At 44.0% G+C, this 16,594-nt stretch overlaps 1 protein-coding gene across 1 annotated transcript in view; it reads left to right on the top strand.

The window, feature by feature from the left end:
* The first annotated feature begins 7,520 nt into the window (after window positions 1–7,520).
* The window catches only part of RAPGEF5 (Rap guanine nucleotide exchange factor 5), a 167,013-nt gene continuing 157,939 nt past the window's right edge, over window positions 7,521–16,594 (top strand). The window contains exon 1 of the mRNA XM_027895735.1: window positions 7,521–7,734. Coding sequence (XP_027751536.1) covers window positions 7,543–7,734 — 192 coding nt within the window. The 5' untranslated portion in view covers window positions 7,521–7,542. The remainder of the gene's footprint in view (window positions 7,735–16,594) is intronic.

The following is a 16,594-nucleotide window of genomic DNA, read 5'->3' as shown; positions in this document are numbered from 1 at the left end:
CCTCTTCTCCCAGGCAATCAGCAGCAGGACAAGAGGGCACGGGCTTAAGCTCTGCCAGGGGAGGTTTAGGTTGGATATTAGACAGAAGTTCTTTACAGAGAAGGTGATCAGGCATTGGAACAGCCTGCCCAGAGAGGTGGTGGATTCACTGTCCCTGGAAGTTTTTAAGATGAGGCTGGATGTGGCACTGAGTGCCATGATCTGGTAATCACAGTGGGGTTGGATCAAGGGTTGGACTTGATGATCTCAGAGGTCTCTTCCAACCCAGTTAATTCTATGATTCTATAATAAAGTTACCTGGATTTGTCCACAGCCTTGTTACCTCTGCTAGTGCCAGTCTGGCTGTACTTCATTCCATTTACTAGGAGGAAATGTTATTCTTAACAAAACCAGAGAAACCTATCTAGTCACTAAGCAAACCTACACCATCCCTTGTACAATGGAGACTGTCTACTGACTCCCCAGTCAGATGTGATTTTCTCTTCCAGTCATCTGCTTCCAGTCATGTGCGTGTTTCTGTTCAACAGCTGTGATGCTCTTATTCCGTGGAAAAAAATCAGGCACATGTAAAACAAAGCAAAAACCAGAACAAACACAAAGAAATCAAATTAAAGAAATTGTTTTAAAGCATTTCAATACTCACAAGATGTTGTGAGACAGTTTCATGTTTAAAATGTTAATATTATTTCTGGCAATCAATCTCATTCTTTTGTTGATTTTTCCAATCTCTCAGGAAACTGGAATGAAAACATTTTACTGATGTTACTATCCCTGGGAAAAGCTTGTCAACATGGATCCAGGTTTATTCTGGAAACTCAAAATATTTGGCGTGTGGTTTTGTATTTTTCCTTCATCAAAGAGATTATGTGAGGCTAAGGTCTGTTCACATGGAGACTGCGAGAGATACTGATACTGTAATTAAAACAAAAGGCGACCTTAAATATCTGTGTGCACGTATATGCAAACATCCCTTTTCGCAAATGATAATACGAGAAAGTCATTGCATTACAGTAGCTTGCTCATATGAAAGCTGAGTAGACACTATAGGGATGCATATGTGGAAGAAATGTATCTCTGTCACACACACTTCTGTAGTGGTTCTGTGAGCATTGGGGATCAATGAAGCCTGATTTTGTATGGATTTGTGTCTTGAGGTTGAGACCCTGTCTGGACTTTGAGGTCTCTCATGAAGTGCTGCACTTTTTACCTCAGTGAAGCATTAACTGCAGCTCTTAACCGGCTGCCTATTTTCAGAATACTTTTAAGGGCTTAATAGTTTTTGGATTTCAATACCTCTCAAATGTGCTTGATGAGCTTAAGCATTTGAAGATTCAGAGAGGTCTCAGACATTTAAAGAGGCAGCGGAGTGTCTTAAACACGGTTTCTACAAATTGAGGCTAAAGCATCCTCAACACATATGGAGAAGAAACATAAAATACATATTGAAACAGAAAACATGAATTTAAACATTAATAGAAAATTTAACAGCAAGGGAAGAAAAGATAAATAGGCAGATTAACCATCAATCACACAGGAGATCTTTCACTGACTGTGAGAATTTAGCTCCTAATTGCAATTTGTCTTTTTCAAAATCTCCTACACATTCTCTTCTGTAAATGTATGTAAAGCTTCTCACGTTGAACATTAAAAAAAAAAAAAAAATGCATATGCCCACGTGCCTGGGAGTAAAAAACTTCAATTTTGGTTGCAGCTGTCAGAAAAATTCCCTGATTTCACAGGTCCATTTCTGTGTTTCTTTTACAATTTTTAATTAAAAGATATTGGTTTGGCATTTTGAGATTTCTGTGATTAGTTAAAAAAACAACAAACAAACTGAACAAACTCCACTGAGGATCTTATTGACTTTGAAGTTTAATTTTGGCCTGTAAGAGAAAGAGTAATAGCTCAATGACAACATTGTTTTGACAGAAAAGTCCAGACATGAGAGCTTTAAGAGTTTTAATTTCCCTGAGAGGTCATAAGGTCCCCGGCTTCCAAGTACGTTAAAAAGACAAATCAAACTGAAGAGTTGAGTCAGGTTCATTAGCTCTGGCAAATCAGAGTTACCTCAGTGAACACATTCTTGCTTAGGTTTGTGTCAAAGCAAAGGTTTGCTACACACCAAACAATGCTTTTGGCTGTATTTACATTTGTTATGCCCTTGTCATCATGGCCTGGTGATTCTTATAAAAGACCAAATTGCGAATGGAAATGCAAAGAGATCCATTTAGGATTATAAACATCCGTCTCCACACCTGTCCCCTGACCGGTGCCATAATTCTGGTTCAAAAAATAGCAGCAACAAACTCAGTGGCTCAAGATGCTCTTGAGCTCTCCCATCTTTTGAGTCCTGAAGAGTCAATAGCAGGGATCATGTCCCAGTTCCATGGACGATTCACGGGCAGAACACAGGCTGAGCAGCAATTTGAAGATGCCTCGAGTTCTGAAGCTTGGAAGAGGTGCTGGAGGCAGAGGCTGTTAGTGAGGTGAAGGGGGGAAAGGGTCAGACACTGAAGTGAAGAGGTTCCACAGGCTGTCAAGAGAAAACTGGGGGTTGAATTAATAGAGGAAGCTTCAGACTTTCCAGCTCTGAGTCACACAAATCATGAAACTACTTGAAATATTTCACCTACTCATACATCTCCTTTATCTTTCAGCTCTTTCCTCTTTTTGGTATTCTCCTGTTCTGCAGTCTTTCAAGTCACACCCTGCACTGATTTCCTGCTTCCTCATCCCAGTCTCCATTTTGGTATCTTTCTGTTACTGAGCATTTTGCAGACCTTTCACATCTTGGAAATGCTGCAAGCAGTGCTTTGGAGCTTAAGTCACTGGATATTTATTTGGTCTATGTGATGTCACGGTACTAAACCAGTTGGAAATTTTTCTTTAAAAAAAATATTACTCGAGAAACAAAATAAACAGTGGGGTTTTTTTTAAATATGGGTTACCCACGTGCATGCCCCTGATGTATATGGTTCTGATAATAAATTTATAATATTTATATCCATAGCAAGTTGGCAATATTCAACATTTAAAATGCAACTGAGGTGGAAAGGAGCTAACAACTCAAAAATCTGAAGCAAGTTATTCAGCCAAAAGCAGAGCCCTAGCAGCTCTGAGGTGTGAACAGGTTGGTTTTGTTTTGAAGTTTGGTGAACCAAAGCAGAAAAAGGTGAGAGATGCCCACACTTCTGCAGTGTATCTCCAGCCCACAGCATGGTGCCTGAATGGTCACCCGCCACACTTGAGCTGTGGGTGAAGTGATGAGGGGCACACATGTCCCTACTTGGAACTGGGAAACATGCCCCAAGACTGCTGTGAGGCACTGAAGTGGTAGGATGGTGCAAAGCCTTCCCCAGCCCTTCTCTTTTACAGGGTCACTGCACATGTTATGTTCAAAGCCAGAAATAAAAATCTGCCAGGCCAAGCTTCTCCATGTCAGGAGCCTGAGAGCTGCCAGCATTTCAGAGCATGACAGATGCAGTCTGTGATTCACATGCACTGGGCCTGGAGTAATAATTGGCAAACAAAAATTTGTAGGATACTATTCTCATGAGAACATGGGACGAGTCCCACAGAAAGGGACCTCCTTTGATGTTCATCTGGATGTCGTACAGGGTGGTGGCCAGTGCATAGCTCACCTCCTCCTGAATGGGAGATGTTACGAAGAAAAATCTGCTTGCCTGCTTTCTGAAGAGATGGGAAGAAGAAAATCAACTCAGTTTCTGAAAGGAAAGAATAGGAAAGCATTGACCCCCATCCCTATTCCAGCAGGACTGCCTGGGGAAGGGGAAGTGATGTTTGGCTGGTTGTATAGTGGGTGTTGTTTTGGAAAAAACTTGCTTTCTTTTAAATGCCTCCTGACAGGTCAGGGAGAGCAAACATTCCAAACAGACTGCTGCAAGCAGCTGGCTCAGGATCAGTGCTTGTCAATGACATCTGGCTCCTGCACCCCAATACTCCTCAATTCTATCCCTGCACTGCCTATCTTCATTCCACACTGGGAAAAACAGTGGCATCTATCAATTATTCCAACAGAGTCAAGAACTCCTAATACTTTAAGTTCAAAATAAGAGTTTATTATGCTTTGTCAGGAAATGGCTGATTCTAGATAATTCTTTTTTTGCAATATCTACTTAAAAACTGATTTGAAACACATACAGGCATGAAACAGCTTGTATTGTTTTTACTGCATTTCTTTTGATTGTGGTACACCACGGAAGAAAAACAAACACATTCAAAAAAGCAGACACTCCCAGGCTCCACATCTGTAAAGTGCAGTAGAGTTGTTTAGGTCTCCAGACTCCATCCTGTATCTATTTAAACATAGATGTTTCTATATTTATATGAAGGCTCTTGCAAGTGAGGGAACAAAACCTGGTCCAGACTCCACTCTAGAAGGTATATTCAAACTTAGACCTCTTGCTAAAAGCCCCAGAGAGTGTCTCCTTGGTTTTGATTTATAACAGACCAAATTATAAGTGTTTAATCTGGAGAACTGGAAGTCTCCAATGTCTGCGCAGGGTCAGAGGACCTGATATTTCTTCTGTTTTACTGCTGCTGTCTATGAGAGACAGGAAATCCAGTCACGCAGGGGCCAAACCTGTTGAGAATAGGAACCACGTTGCCTCAGAACCCTGCTCTTCGTTCAGTGACATTTCACTGAAAGCAAGATGCTCTGAACACATTTTGGGTGCAACACACTGTTCTGTTATTTTTTCTTTCTATTTTTTTTTTTTAATGAAATCATTTTGGCAAATACTTCCCGACCAGCTCTAGTTTTGCTTTCTGATTCCCATCCCTTTCCTCTGAGAAAAAACAACAGACTTATTCACCATGTTTAATCTTCCATGACTTAACAGAAAAAAGAGGCAACACAACATTTAATTTTAAACAATTCCTACCACAATCCTCCCAAAAACTGGCATGGTACAAACAAGAAATAGAGAGCCCCAACTACTATCTACTCTTTTTTCTGACAATTGTTAGTCCAAATTCTGTTATCTGGCAGCTGATAATTTTTAAACACACTGCAGGGCATATTTATTTCTCTTCCAACACTGTTCACAAGTTATCTTGCTTAGTTAAAAAAACAAACAAAAAATTCTGAACCCTGGCATAATTTTACCCTTTCTTAACATAATCAAATTACTTCTGGTTTTAGCCCAGTCTGTCACATTAAGTCTCAGTTTATTGAGTTGTCTGACTGCTATTTTTATTGTAGCAGTGCCTAAAGACTCAGACAAAGAACGTAGTCCTTTTGTGAAGCCCATACACTAAGGATCCACTATTATTTTGGGTGTAGATACACTTCTCTTCATAATTACATCCTGAGCTGTGACAAAGTGGCTGCCAGGCAACAAAACTGTCAAAACTATATTGCAGGGCATTTGAAAAGCACAAATCAAGTGAAATAATAGAAATGTTTGGACCACAAGGTATCACACAGAACAGCCAGTGCTTGTCATATTGTTCATATCTGATCAGCCTTGGCTAAAACATCCTTATTTCTTAATGCCCTTTGTCCTGGCGGAAAGGTTGGTGCTGGTGTTGCCAGCTGGGACTCCCAGATCTCTCTGGTGTTTTGAGGTCTGCAGCACACTTTTCTGTCTAAGTTAGGGCTGCCATTATCCTGTCCCTTTTCTGTCCTTTGTGTCAGCAGTAGGCATCACACAATGGCCCATATCACTCCGCTAAAACAGGTGATTATTTTTTACACTTAACCTTTCAGATCTAGCTGATGTAATGGACTATGAGTGTTGATACCAGCAGGAGGGAGGTGGTGGCAGAATGTGGCTGGAGCAAACCCTGTCCTTTACAAGAGTACTGTGTTGGCCTGATTCATGCTGCTCATCAAATCACACACACGGGATGCAGTTAAGGTGATTTAATGACAGACGGCTACTGAAAGGAGCAGTTCTGCTTTACCTCACTTTCAGGTTTCCACTTTCCTCAGTCCTGCAGCTGTGTGGTCACAAGGTGGATCAATTCAGCTGTCTGCCCAATGGAAAATTCATTATTTTCTGAGGTGTTATTTTTCCACCAGATCAATCAGCTGAATAGAGTCTGATGGTTACCAGATCCCACGTAAGGGCAGCAAACGGATTACACACCATGTGTTGCAGGCAGGATCACCATGTCACAGAAGCCTGCTGTCAAGTCAGTGTAGCCAAATGATCAGGCTGCTGCTGCTGCATTCAGATGCCACACTGATGCTGGAGACACATTCTATGTCTCAGCACCCTGACAACAGGTTGAGCACATCTGCCATCTTTCTACTATGGGTGCCTCTGTAATCCCAGAGGAGCTGGTTTAGGGAGCACATTAGAGAAAAACCTATTCCTTTTTTCCTCAAGGTTAGTTTCATGGTTAAGCCAATTCCCTGTGGGGCTGGAGGAGTACTAGGGTCAGTCCTATAACCAGTGGGACCTCTTGGCTGGGACAAGGTAACGTGGCTGTGAGATTGGCTTGACTATAATGTCATTTACTGAGACGTTTAGGCATTGGTGAGTTCAACCTGGATGAGCAGGTCAGCCTTATTTGTAGCTCTGAGGCAAAAGATGCATGTAAGGGAGCCCCGTATTGCGATCAGTTCTCTCATCTAAATACAAGAGAACAGAGTCTGACAGAGAGAAAGCAATACCTGTACCGGAAAGCAATATCTGTACCAGAAAAAGCTGACTCCAGAGACTGAATAAAGCCCCCATAATTAATGGAACTGAATTCTAGACAAGTCTTCCACAAACAGTACACGAATTGGTTTCTGGCATCAAGGGCTCTCTTCTGGAGATTACCTGTATGACTGGAAGCAAGTCACTGACTGACTTGATTTCTCCAGTATCAATGCTGTCATGGAGGATGAAACACTTCTTTGAGTTATGAATCCACTGCGAAAGGAACAGAGAAGGTCTTCAACCCTTGCAGCCATGAGTAATCCCTCTGGATCATAGCGTGACTCGAGCAAGTGGGAACCCCAGGAGGCTTCCAGCCCAGGCAGGATGAGCGCTTGGGGGGTCACGCCAGGTTGCTTGGGGCTTCCTCCAGGAGGAAGCCGAGGCCACTCAGCACCTGGAGGAGCCCGAACCCCTCTCGTCTAGGTTCGCACCCGCCGCCTTTGAGCGCGCTGGCCACTCTCCCCCGTGTTCTCACCGCGGGTGCGGGGTCTGTGCCGGGCGGTGGGGCCACTGCTCAGGCGGCGGTCCCTGAGCGCAAAGGAGTTAACAGGACTTTCTGCCTCTTCCCGCCCGCACCTCCTCCACCCTCCTCATTACCTGCACTTTATCACCGCGGGAGCCGCGGCGCGGGGCGGGAGCGGTGGGGGCCGGCGGGGCTTCCTGCGCCGCCCGGGGCGGTGGGGCCGCGGCGTGCGGGGGAAGGTGTGCGGGCGGTGCGCGGTGCGTGCGAACGAGCGCCTGCCCGCCCGCCCGTGTGCCTGCCTGTGGGTGGGAGCGGGGCTGGGGCTGGGGCGACGCGAGGGGAAGGCGGGCGGGCAGAGCGGGAGGGCGAGCGGGTCTGCGCGCCGCAGCCCGGCAGGGATGCGGCATGGCCGTGGGCTCCGTGAAGATGCCGTCGCCGTGTGAGGGCGCGGAGCTGGCCCGAAGCTGGAACCCCGGCGGCGGAGCCCACGAGCCGCCGCCGCCGCCGGTGCAGCTGCGGCAGAAGCTGCGGGAGCTGCCAGCGCTGCTGCGGAGCGGGCTCACGCTGCGGAGGAAGAGCGCGGCCGCCGCCGGCCGGGTGAGTCACTCAGGGAGCCCGCGGGCGGCCCGGGCAGCGCCCCCCCCGCCTGGCCCGGCCCTGCCCTGCCCTGCTCTGCCCGTCGGGCCGCCGAGCGGGAGGCCGCGGGCTGTCGACGCTGGCTCTCCGCGGGTGGCGGGCGGGGACGCAACGAGGGAGAGAGGGAGGAAGGAGGGAAGGAGGATGCCCGGGAGGCGGCGGGGCGGCACCTCGGCAGTCCCTGGGAGAGGGTGCCCGCGGGTGGCCCCGGGCTCGGCCCAGCGCTGCCAGCTCTGGTGAAAAATGAAATAGCAGGAAGGGTGAGCGCGTGTCCCTGTCCCATCTCCGGGTTCCTCGCGTGGCTCTCCCCTTCCCTCCTTTTCCCCTGCGCTCCGCTGACAGGAGTTACAGGGCGGCTGTGCCCGGACACCGGTGCACACACGTGCTACAGCAGCGAACTCCAGCGTGCCCTGGAGCGTGTGAAGCCAGGATGGATACACCCGACCCTCAGCCTCGCGTGCCTCTGGAGACTGAGACCGTGGGGTCAGATAGGCATCGCGGTGATCCCTAGCTAAATTTCACTCAAGTTCACCCATTTTTCAGAAGGCTGGTAGTGTGGTTTTATAGGTCAGGCAGCGCTCCGGTGATGTACAGCCTGGCATTCCTGTGGCTGGGAGCTGTGGTGATGAGCGGCCACTCAGTCTGAGCTCTCCCTGTTGTGACTGCAGCCATATCAGGGGGCTGGCATTGCCATCAGGTCAATGACGGGTCGATCAGGTCTAACCTTACTTGCAGGCCAAGGCTGGATTGCAACCCACCGCCTGAGCAGTCTACAGAAAAGGGTGGGTTTACCTGCATTGGCTTGGGTTTGTCTGTGTGGTAATCAGGCGAGCTTCGGTGTGGTTTTGGCGCATTGGCATTGCTGGAAATTAGTGGGGGGAAGTCCACATGGTGTGTGTTTGTACCCTCATCAACTTTGCAGTACTTTGCCCATGTAAATAGATGCTTTCTCTGCATAGGGAAGTTGTGAAATACAGTAGGGTGTGAATTTCAAACCAAACTTCCTGGGTGAATGCTTTGTAATAAGAAGATATACATGCAAGGAAGATTAATTTCTTTCCTCGAGGACATTCAACCCACAGAATAAAGAATATTCTGCATGGAGATGCCTAATGATTTTTATTGTTCAAGTGAATTAGTAATCCACCTGATAAGTTGTTCAGAAGAACACAGAGCCAAGTGGATTCAGTTGGTTTTAAATAGTCAAGTCTTGCTCTGCCCTAAGATGATGTTTGCAACAGACATCTTTCTTCCAACAGAGTCCTTTTTCTGAATTGAGTGTAGTTTGTTCCACTTTAAAAGCAAACTACCAAAGAAGTGAATGTGCAGGGAGGATGAAAGAAGCAGCGCAGAACTGCTGCTGGTAACAGTGTTCATTTGCAGGCAGGTCTGAAACACTGTCTTAGCAAAATAAATTCATGAGGCTTCAGGGAGACACCATGCAGAGCAGCCTCAGGTTTACTCTCATGGCTATTCCTCACCGCTACTGAAAGCATTTGACAGGTGAGCGGTACATCAGTTACTCTGTAAATATTTACAGTGGGTGAGTTGACATCCTGGCGAGAAGCCCGGGTAGCTCCTGGGTCATGCAGCTCCTCGTTTGTGCTTGCTGAAGCCTTGGTCCCTTCGTGGTTCACACAGTCCCAGCTGAGGCTTTGCCTGTCTTTGCTTATGTTCTGTGTTATAGACCAGCAAATACAGTGTGACAGATTTACTGGTGGTATCACCTATGGCTTTGCCTCTCAGTACCCTGTGGGTCATCTTGTAAAGTTTTTCTTGAACCTGTCTGTCCTGGTAGGAAGAAGACTGGAGGGAGGATAGTGGGTTCACAAGGCAGTCTGAAGTCAACCCAGCAGATCTTATATTAGGAAGAAATTCTTTACTGTGAGGGTGGTGAGGCACTGGAACAGGTTGCCCAGAGAAACTGTGGATGCCCCATCCCTAGAGTTTTTCAAGGCCGGGTTGGATGGGGCTTTGAGCAACCTGGTCTAATGGAATATGTCCCTGCTCATGGCAGGGGAATTGGAACTAGATGATCTTAAGGTCCTTTCCAACCCAATCCATTCTATGGTTCTGTAATCATATATCAGTGTGGCACCAGCAGGACCTTCAGACCAGTGTCTTGGTCCTGTGTGGAGAATGGGAATGCTGTGCTCTGCCTTCTCTGGGTTTCCAGGGACTCTCCTGTGAGTGCCTGGTGGGATGTTCTGAGGGGCAGATCATACTAAGAGCCCAGCAATGTTGTCAATTCACTTGTTTCCTTCAGAGACAAAGTGGGCACCTGGAGTGCATAGAGACTCTCTCCCATGTGCTATTCTTCAGGGAGCAGTTTGTTTCTGTAAGTAGTACCCTGTGTTGATCCCTGTCTGCTCTATGCGTGTGTATTTTCCCCTCAGAAATGGACTTTTTGGGGCAAGACACTTTTCACATATTTCTATGTAATATGAAGAATAACTTAAATCCTGAAAGTTAACAGTGTTTGGGAGAGGAAAGGGATATGTTAGAACAATAAAATGCAGCATTTTTTATACTTTCATTTTTAAACATGATTCTTAAATTTAAAATGTCTTAAGGTTGGAGAAAGGTCAAGTAACACAAATATGAAACAAAGATTCCTTTTTTTCCCACCTCAACAAAATATTTCAAGTTAATCCAAAGTTAATTTTCCGAGGGTTTTGTTTGCTTATGAAAAAAACTTAGTCTGATCTTCCTCTCCAGTGACTTTTTCTTTGTGCTTTTTTGCTTGTTCAAACACCAAGCTGAGAGTCTTATTTGTCCAGCTGGTTTCACCAGGAATGTTGTTCACTTAGGTGAGCTATTTTCAAGTAAATGCTGACCAGCTGAAATTCTGGCTTGTTTAATTTCCTAGAAAAATATTATGACCCCTGAACAGGGGATCTGCTTCTGATGCTGACTTGCTCAGGGACTGCCTGCAGTGCAGTTTGATTCCACATCTATAAAGCACAGATAATCTACATGTGTGCATGCCTGGGGACTATGGATAATAAAATATAATGGAAGTGTTAAGGGTACTATAATTGTTTTAAGGATGTACTTCACTGCATGCTGTTCAAATACTTCCTGTGCTCCAGGGGGAAGGAAAGCATTGGGTAGTAGAGGGTAGTATACATTAAAAGAACTGAATACATTTTGCAAAGCAGTATGGGGTGGAATAAATTTTTTCAATCTGTTTGGACGTCTCAGTCCTTGGCCCTTGGCACTAGGCTATCTGAGAATTGTGACGGGAGGTGGGGATAATTGAAAATACAGTGTGACAAAATAAGATTTCCTTCTCAGTTCAGTGACCCCCAAAACTGGAGAGCAGGTAGGTATTTTTTGTTTTCTGTGTGGGGATACATCCAATACTAATACATGTAAAGAACTTAGAGGTGGGAAAACAGCTTGTAGAAAAGACTGTAGCAACCATCCTACCTGGATGTTTCTGTGCTGTGTACTGAATACACTCCAGTTCACTCCACTGCTTCAGTCATTTAGATAAAACTAACCTCCAGTTCCTTGCCTAGGGAAGCCCTTTTTTTTCTTTTTTTTTAAAGCTCCTGAACTTTGAACAGGATGTTGGTCTTGTCCTTGAGGGTGTTTTTTCTTTGAATTCAGTCTTAGGGCAGGCACGGCACAGAGACCTAGGATGGCACCAGTGATCAGACTGCTCTTGCACAGTCAGCTGCGAGGTGTACGTTTTACTCATCATCCTCTGCTTGGATGTTCTTTATTTCTCATGGAGAAAATAGCAGAAAATTACCCAGTATTTTGCTGTGGGAGTTGAGTATGTGTCAGAGTTTGTGCAGAAGCATATGAGGGATCTGTTGTAGTGGGTCATTGTGCCCTGTGGGACTGTTCCCCTCTGCCACATCTTTTCTCAAAATCTTTAGAAAGACCCTTCTGTTTCCCAGTTGGCCTCCTTGAGTTATGTGTTAAGTGTGCGTGTAGTAAGCATGAGTACTTTGCTTGTGAACTGTCTTTGCTGCTCTTCCTGGTGCCTGCTAAAGATATTTCCTTCTCCTCCCCTTTTTCTTGTGATGGTTGATGAAATACAGTTCCCTGCCTCTGGAAGCACCAGGAGTATGGTTCTGTAGTCACATTAGTGTAGCGGTCACTCCATCATGCCAAAAATCCTTTTCACCACACTCAGCTTCACTCTTAATGGAGCTAATGCTGCTCCTGAGAGAGATGGGAAAGAGGAGGAATTGCTTTGCACACACAGAGACACAATATTTTTAATCACCTCTTCTGCTTTCTAGGTTTATATTTACAATTTTTGCTCTTAGTCACAGTAGCAGATCTGGAAAACGTTTTGGTGTCAATCCCCATTACTCTGATAGTGTGAAAGATCTTGCTGTTTGGTACAAACCTTCACCATGGGATGTACCTTTTGGCTTGATGGAAGTTGAAGGGATACTATGACTATTTTCTCTTCTGAGACCCTGTAATTACTTTTGAAAAGTTCCTAGAGGTCTTTGGTGAGGCAGGTGTTCTCAGACTGTCTTCACCATAGCTGTGCTTTGAGCAACTACTTTGTTGTATGTTTATGTCAGGATGTAAACTGACTGTAGGGTTACAGGCTGAAAGTAAACCACAGGAGTTAGGGTACGGCTGCTACAAATCTTTGTGAGTTCAGGGTGAGATTGGAGAAGTTCATGGAAGAGAAATGTAGTGGGCATACATAATCCTCATCAGGAACAGAAGGTTCCTGAGCTGAAAATAGCTGGAGGGTTGGAGTGTATTAGAGATATCTATCATATATTCTGGCACTAGCAGTTGTTATGCTGTTGGAGATAACTCTAATTTGGCAGGGGAAAAAAAATCAAACTATATGCAATCTGTTTTAATTAAATGAAGTATCCGATCCTCTCAACCTACATTCTGCTAAGCTGTTCTTCATTTCTTGTTAGAAGCTTTCAATTACAAATGTCATTCACATAGCTATTCTCTAATCAATTCATTTGGCGATTGGGGAAACTCTGGTGTTGTCAATGAGATTTTTGCCAGGACACTGGAAATTGCCTGCTGGAAATACTCAGAATTTCCAGTCCCTCTTTCCATGCTACATTATGGTGGTAGTTGACAGTTATATTTTGATTGAGCCAAGCATATAGATTTGCCTGGTACCCCGGTAATCTCACAAATGACTGACATTTGTGGCAGCCCATATCCTTCCTTGTTGGCAGCTTCTCGTCTTCGTAGTGCCCGAGTGACCTTGTATTTCATGCTGCTGAATTGCACTCTTTCCCTAATATTCCAGTTCTTGAAGTCACCTAATCTTTGTGTATGTCATTCTGTTTACATTGGTTTTGACGATACCTCAAATTTTGTGCCATCGGCACATTTTATTAGCACTTTTATGCTCTTTTGACCAGTGCTGTTAATGAGAAGAGATGAAAAAAATCATGAGAACAATTTCTCTATGTTTGCCTATGTTTATATATACTATAGAGGCTTTATATTTGACGTTTCTTCTGCATTAAAAAGATACAGTGTTGTTTTGTGTAGATGCTGTACTGGCTGAAATCAGCATATAAAAGTGTTGGATTGGCTCAGTGGATTGTAAGTTTTACTGTAAAAAGTATTATTGAAGTTAGCTATTTGATATTGGTGATGTTTTGATTTCAAGTCTGCCGTAGAGGTTCTCCTCAGTAACTTAATACCCCCATCACTTTGCAGTTATTACGTGACTAAAAATAGTCATGATAAGTAGTCTTGAATTTTTCCTATTGTAATTAGGGTTATTATGCATTCCTGCTAAATGTATTTAAGATAGTTGTCTTTCACATATCATGTGTAGTATCCTGAAACTTGTCAGGTCTGTGACTGGTGACACATGAAATATTAAGCAACGAGTAAAACAGCTTTAGCAACAGTGACCATGGTACATGGGGAATTTCAGTGTCTCTTGTGTTTATTTGCATAATTTGCTTCATAGTCAGTGTTCAGTGAATTACTAAATTGAGAATACTTCTTAATCAGCCCATGTGTTGTGACATCTCAAAAAAAAATGCCTGGTTTTGATTAACTACAGTTAGGTGAAATGGAAGGCAAACCCACACTTCTGTCCTAGGAGACAACCTACTAAGTTTTGCAGAATGCAAAGTTATTTTTCTTCCTGAGTCTGGGGATTAGTCTGACGGCCAGGATGATGCCCAGTACCTGTGGTGTTACACTGGCAATGGAGTGAGGCTGGCAATGCCTGAACTGACATCTCAGCTGCTTTCTAGCATCCCTGGGAAGGCCCAGATGCAGCACTAGCTGGTGCTGCTGCCAATGTATGAGCAGTAGATACCATCATGCGGCTTGTGCTCATGGAAGTTGCATAAAATTGACATCGATCCCTTGAAACAAAAAATGCAGCAGCTTGCTTTAAACTATGGGACAAGTTCTGTTTCTTTTCTCTGTTTTGATCCAGAGCATATCCTGGTAAGTCCCTCTTTGACCCACAGTTGCCTACCATAAACCACAGACTTGACTGCAACCCCTTTCCCACACTGCAAATTGAGCTGAAAATACCTTGAGCTCATTTTGCCTATGCTCAGTCCTTAAGTGCTTCTTGTCTTGTATTGGTAATAATGCCTTCAGTTAAGGACTCCAAAAGAAAGTATTGATCAACCCTGTATGTTTATTGTAATTCTGGTTGGACAAGGATCTCACTGTTTTCACTTTTGGTTTTGCTCCTGTTTCTAAGGGATGTAGTCTGCACATCCTCAGATGTGGTGCTGCTCTGTATGGCTTGGAAACCTATCAGAAAAATCGTAGGAAATAAGATCAACTCCATTGGAATTAAAAGGAATGCATTAGTGCATTTGCAAAACTTCTGCTAGTGTTACATCTTGTTGAAAGTTTTGATTTAAATGTGAGCTGATTGTCCCCTTACTTACATGCTTATAGGGAAATAAACAAAATTTATTTTGTGAAATTGTATACTTTAATTTGTTTGGTTGCAAACCTGTATTATTGGTTAATTCACACTAGATTTCCCAGCTGCCAGGATGAATGAACAACACCGTACTGTACAATTATGACAAACTCCATTAAGATTTGTATTCAGCTGTTGTTATTTGTATGTCCCCAGTGGTTTGAATTCCGTTTGCACCGTGAGGAAATTGCAAAACAAGCTGTGCATTTTTATGCTGATGAAAATGCTGAAAATAGACAGTGATAGCTTTTCAAATGGGGGAAAGGAAAAAAAAAAAAAGGAAACCAGAATATACCATCTTTTCAACCTTACTCACAGAAACCGTTGTAATAAAACATATGAATGGATCCATTTCAGTGGAATATTTTAGTTTGCTTTTTAGTACCTGCTGTATAAAGTTTATCCATGACTTTATCCTTTTGATTTAAACATTTTTCATTATGTCATCTATGCTTTTGACATGAGTTTAAGGATAAAAAAGAAGTAATTGGGCTTCAAAGTTAAAAGCCATGGAAACAGGATCTGAATATTTTGAAATTCTAAGTATAAAAGGCAGTAGCTATTCATAATATTCATTGTCACTATGTCTTTTATCTCAACTTACGGCTTGGTTAGTCTGACCTTGTAAAATGATCTTGTTATGGCAATTGTATTAAGCTAGGGTCAATTATTTATTTAATAATTTTAATCCTATGGTATACCATTTTCTCTGATTATTTCCTTTTTCACAAGATATTTTTCTAGAGAGAATATTAGAGGGAGGCAAACTGATCAAAAGTCAACATATTTTTTATGGTGCAAAAAGAAAATATTCTGCTGATTGAAGGAGAAAAAACTCTTCAATCTCTATAAATATCAGTGGAGCTGTATTCATCAGTAAGGATCTTTTGCCTTCAGTTTTAGAACTGAATTAACCCATTAAATCTTAAAATGCTAGATGATTTCTAGTTTTTCTTTTTTAAAAGATTGATTGTGAGGAATGCATCTTTCTTTTTTTTCCCCTTGTTGGTGAGGAGGTGGCCTTTCTTTCCTTCCTTCCTGAACCTCATACCTAAGTCTTTATGTGACTGAGACATACCTGTACTACAGGAATTGCAGAATCCCAGAATATGCCAACTTAGAAGAGACTCACAAGGATCATTGAATCCAAACCTTAGCCCTGCACAGGACCATCCCCAAGAGTCACACCATGTGCCTGAGAGTATCATCCAAACGCTTCTTGAGCTCTGTCAGGCTGGTGCTGTGACCACTTCCCTGAGGAGCCTGTTCCAGTGCCCAACCACACTCTGGGGGAAGAACCTTTTTCTAATATCCAACCTAAACCTCTCCTGACACAACTTAAGGCCATTCCCTGGGGTCCTGTCATTGGTCATTGCAGAGAAGAGATCAGTGTCTGTCTCTCCTGTTCCCCTGATGAGGAAGTTGTAACTGCAATGAGTCTCCCTCAGTCTCCTCTTCTTCAGGCTGAGCAGAAAAAGTGACCTCATACAGCTTCCCCTCAAGACCCTTCACCATCTTCATTTCCCTCCTTTGGATACTCTCAAAGAGCTAAATATCTTTCTCATATTGCAGTGCCCAAAACTGCACACAAGATTCAAGGTGAGGCTGCCCCAGTGCAGAGCAGAGCGGGACAATCCCCTTTCTCGACTGGCTGGCGATGCTTTGCTTGATGCCCCTGCCTGGACACGGTTGGCCCTCCTGGCTGCCAGGGCACTGCTTTCTGGCATCTCATTCCCCAGTCTGTCTGTACATCCAGGGTTGCCCCATCCCAGGTGCAGAATCTGGCACTTCCTCTTGTTGAACTTCATATGGTTGGTGATTGGTCAGTCCTGTAATTTGTCAGGGTCTCTCTGCAGGGCCTCCCTGCCTTCCAGAGAGTCAATGGCTCCTCTGAGT

This window comes from Empidonax traillii, unplaced genomic scaffold, assembly GCF_003031625.1.
Source record: "Empidonax traillii isolate 1590-97213 ecotype Southwest subspecies unplaced genomic scaffold, ASM303162v1 scaffold17:size2698205, whole genome shotgun sequence".
In the NCBI taxonomy this organism is placed as follows: domain Eukaryota; kingdom Metazoa; phylum Chordata; class Aves; order Passeriformes; family Tyrannidae; genus Empidonax; species Empidonax traillii.
The sequence above is the reverse complement of the archived record's forward strand: the minus strand, read 5'-3'. Positions and strand labels throughout refer to the sequence as shown.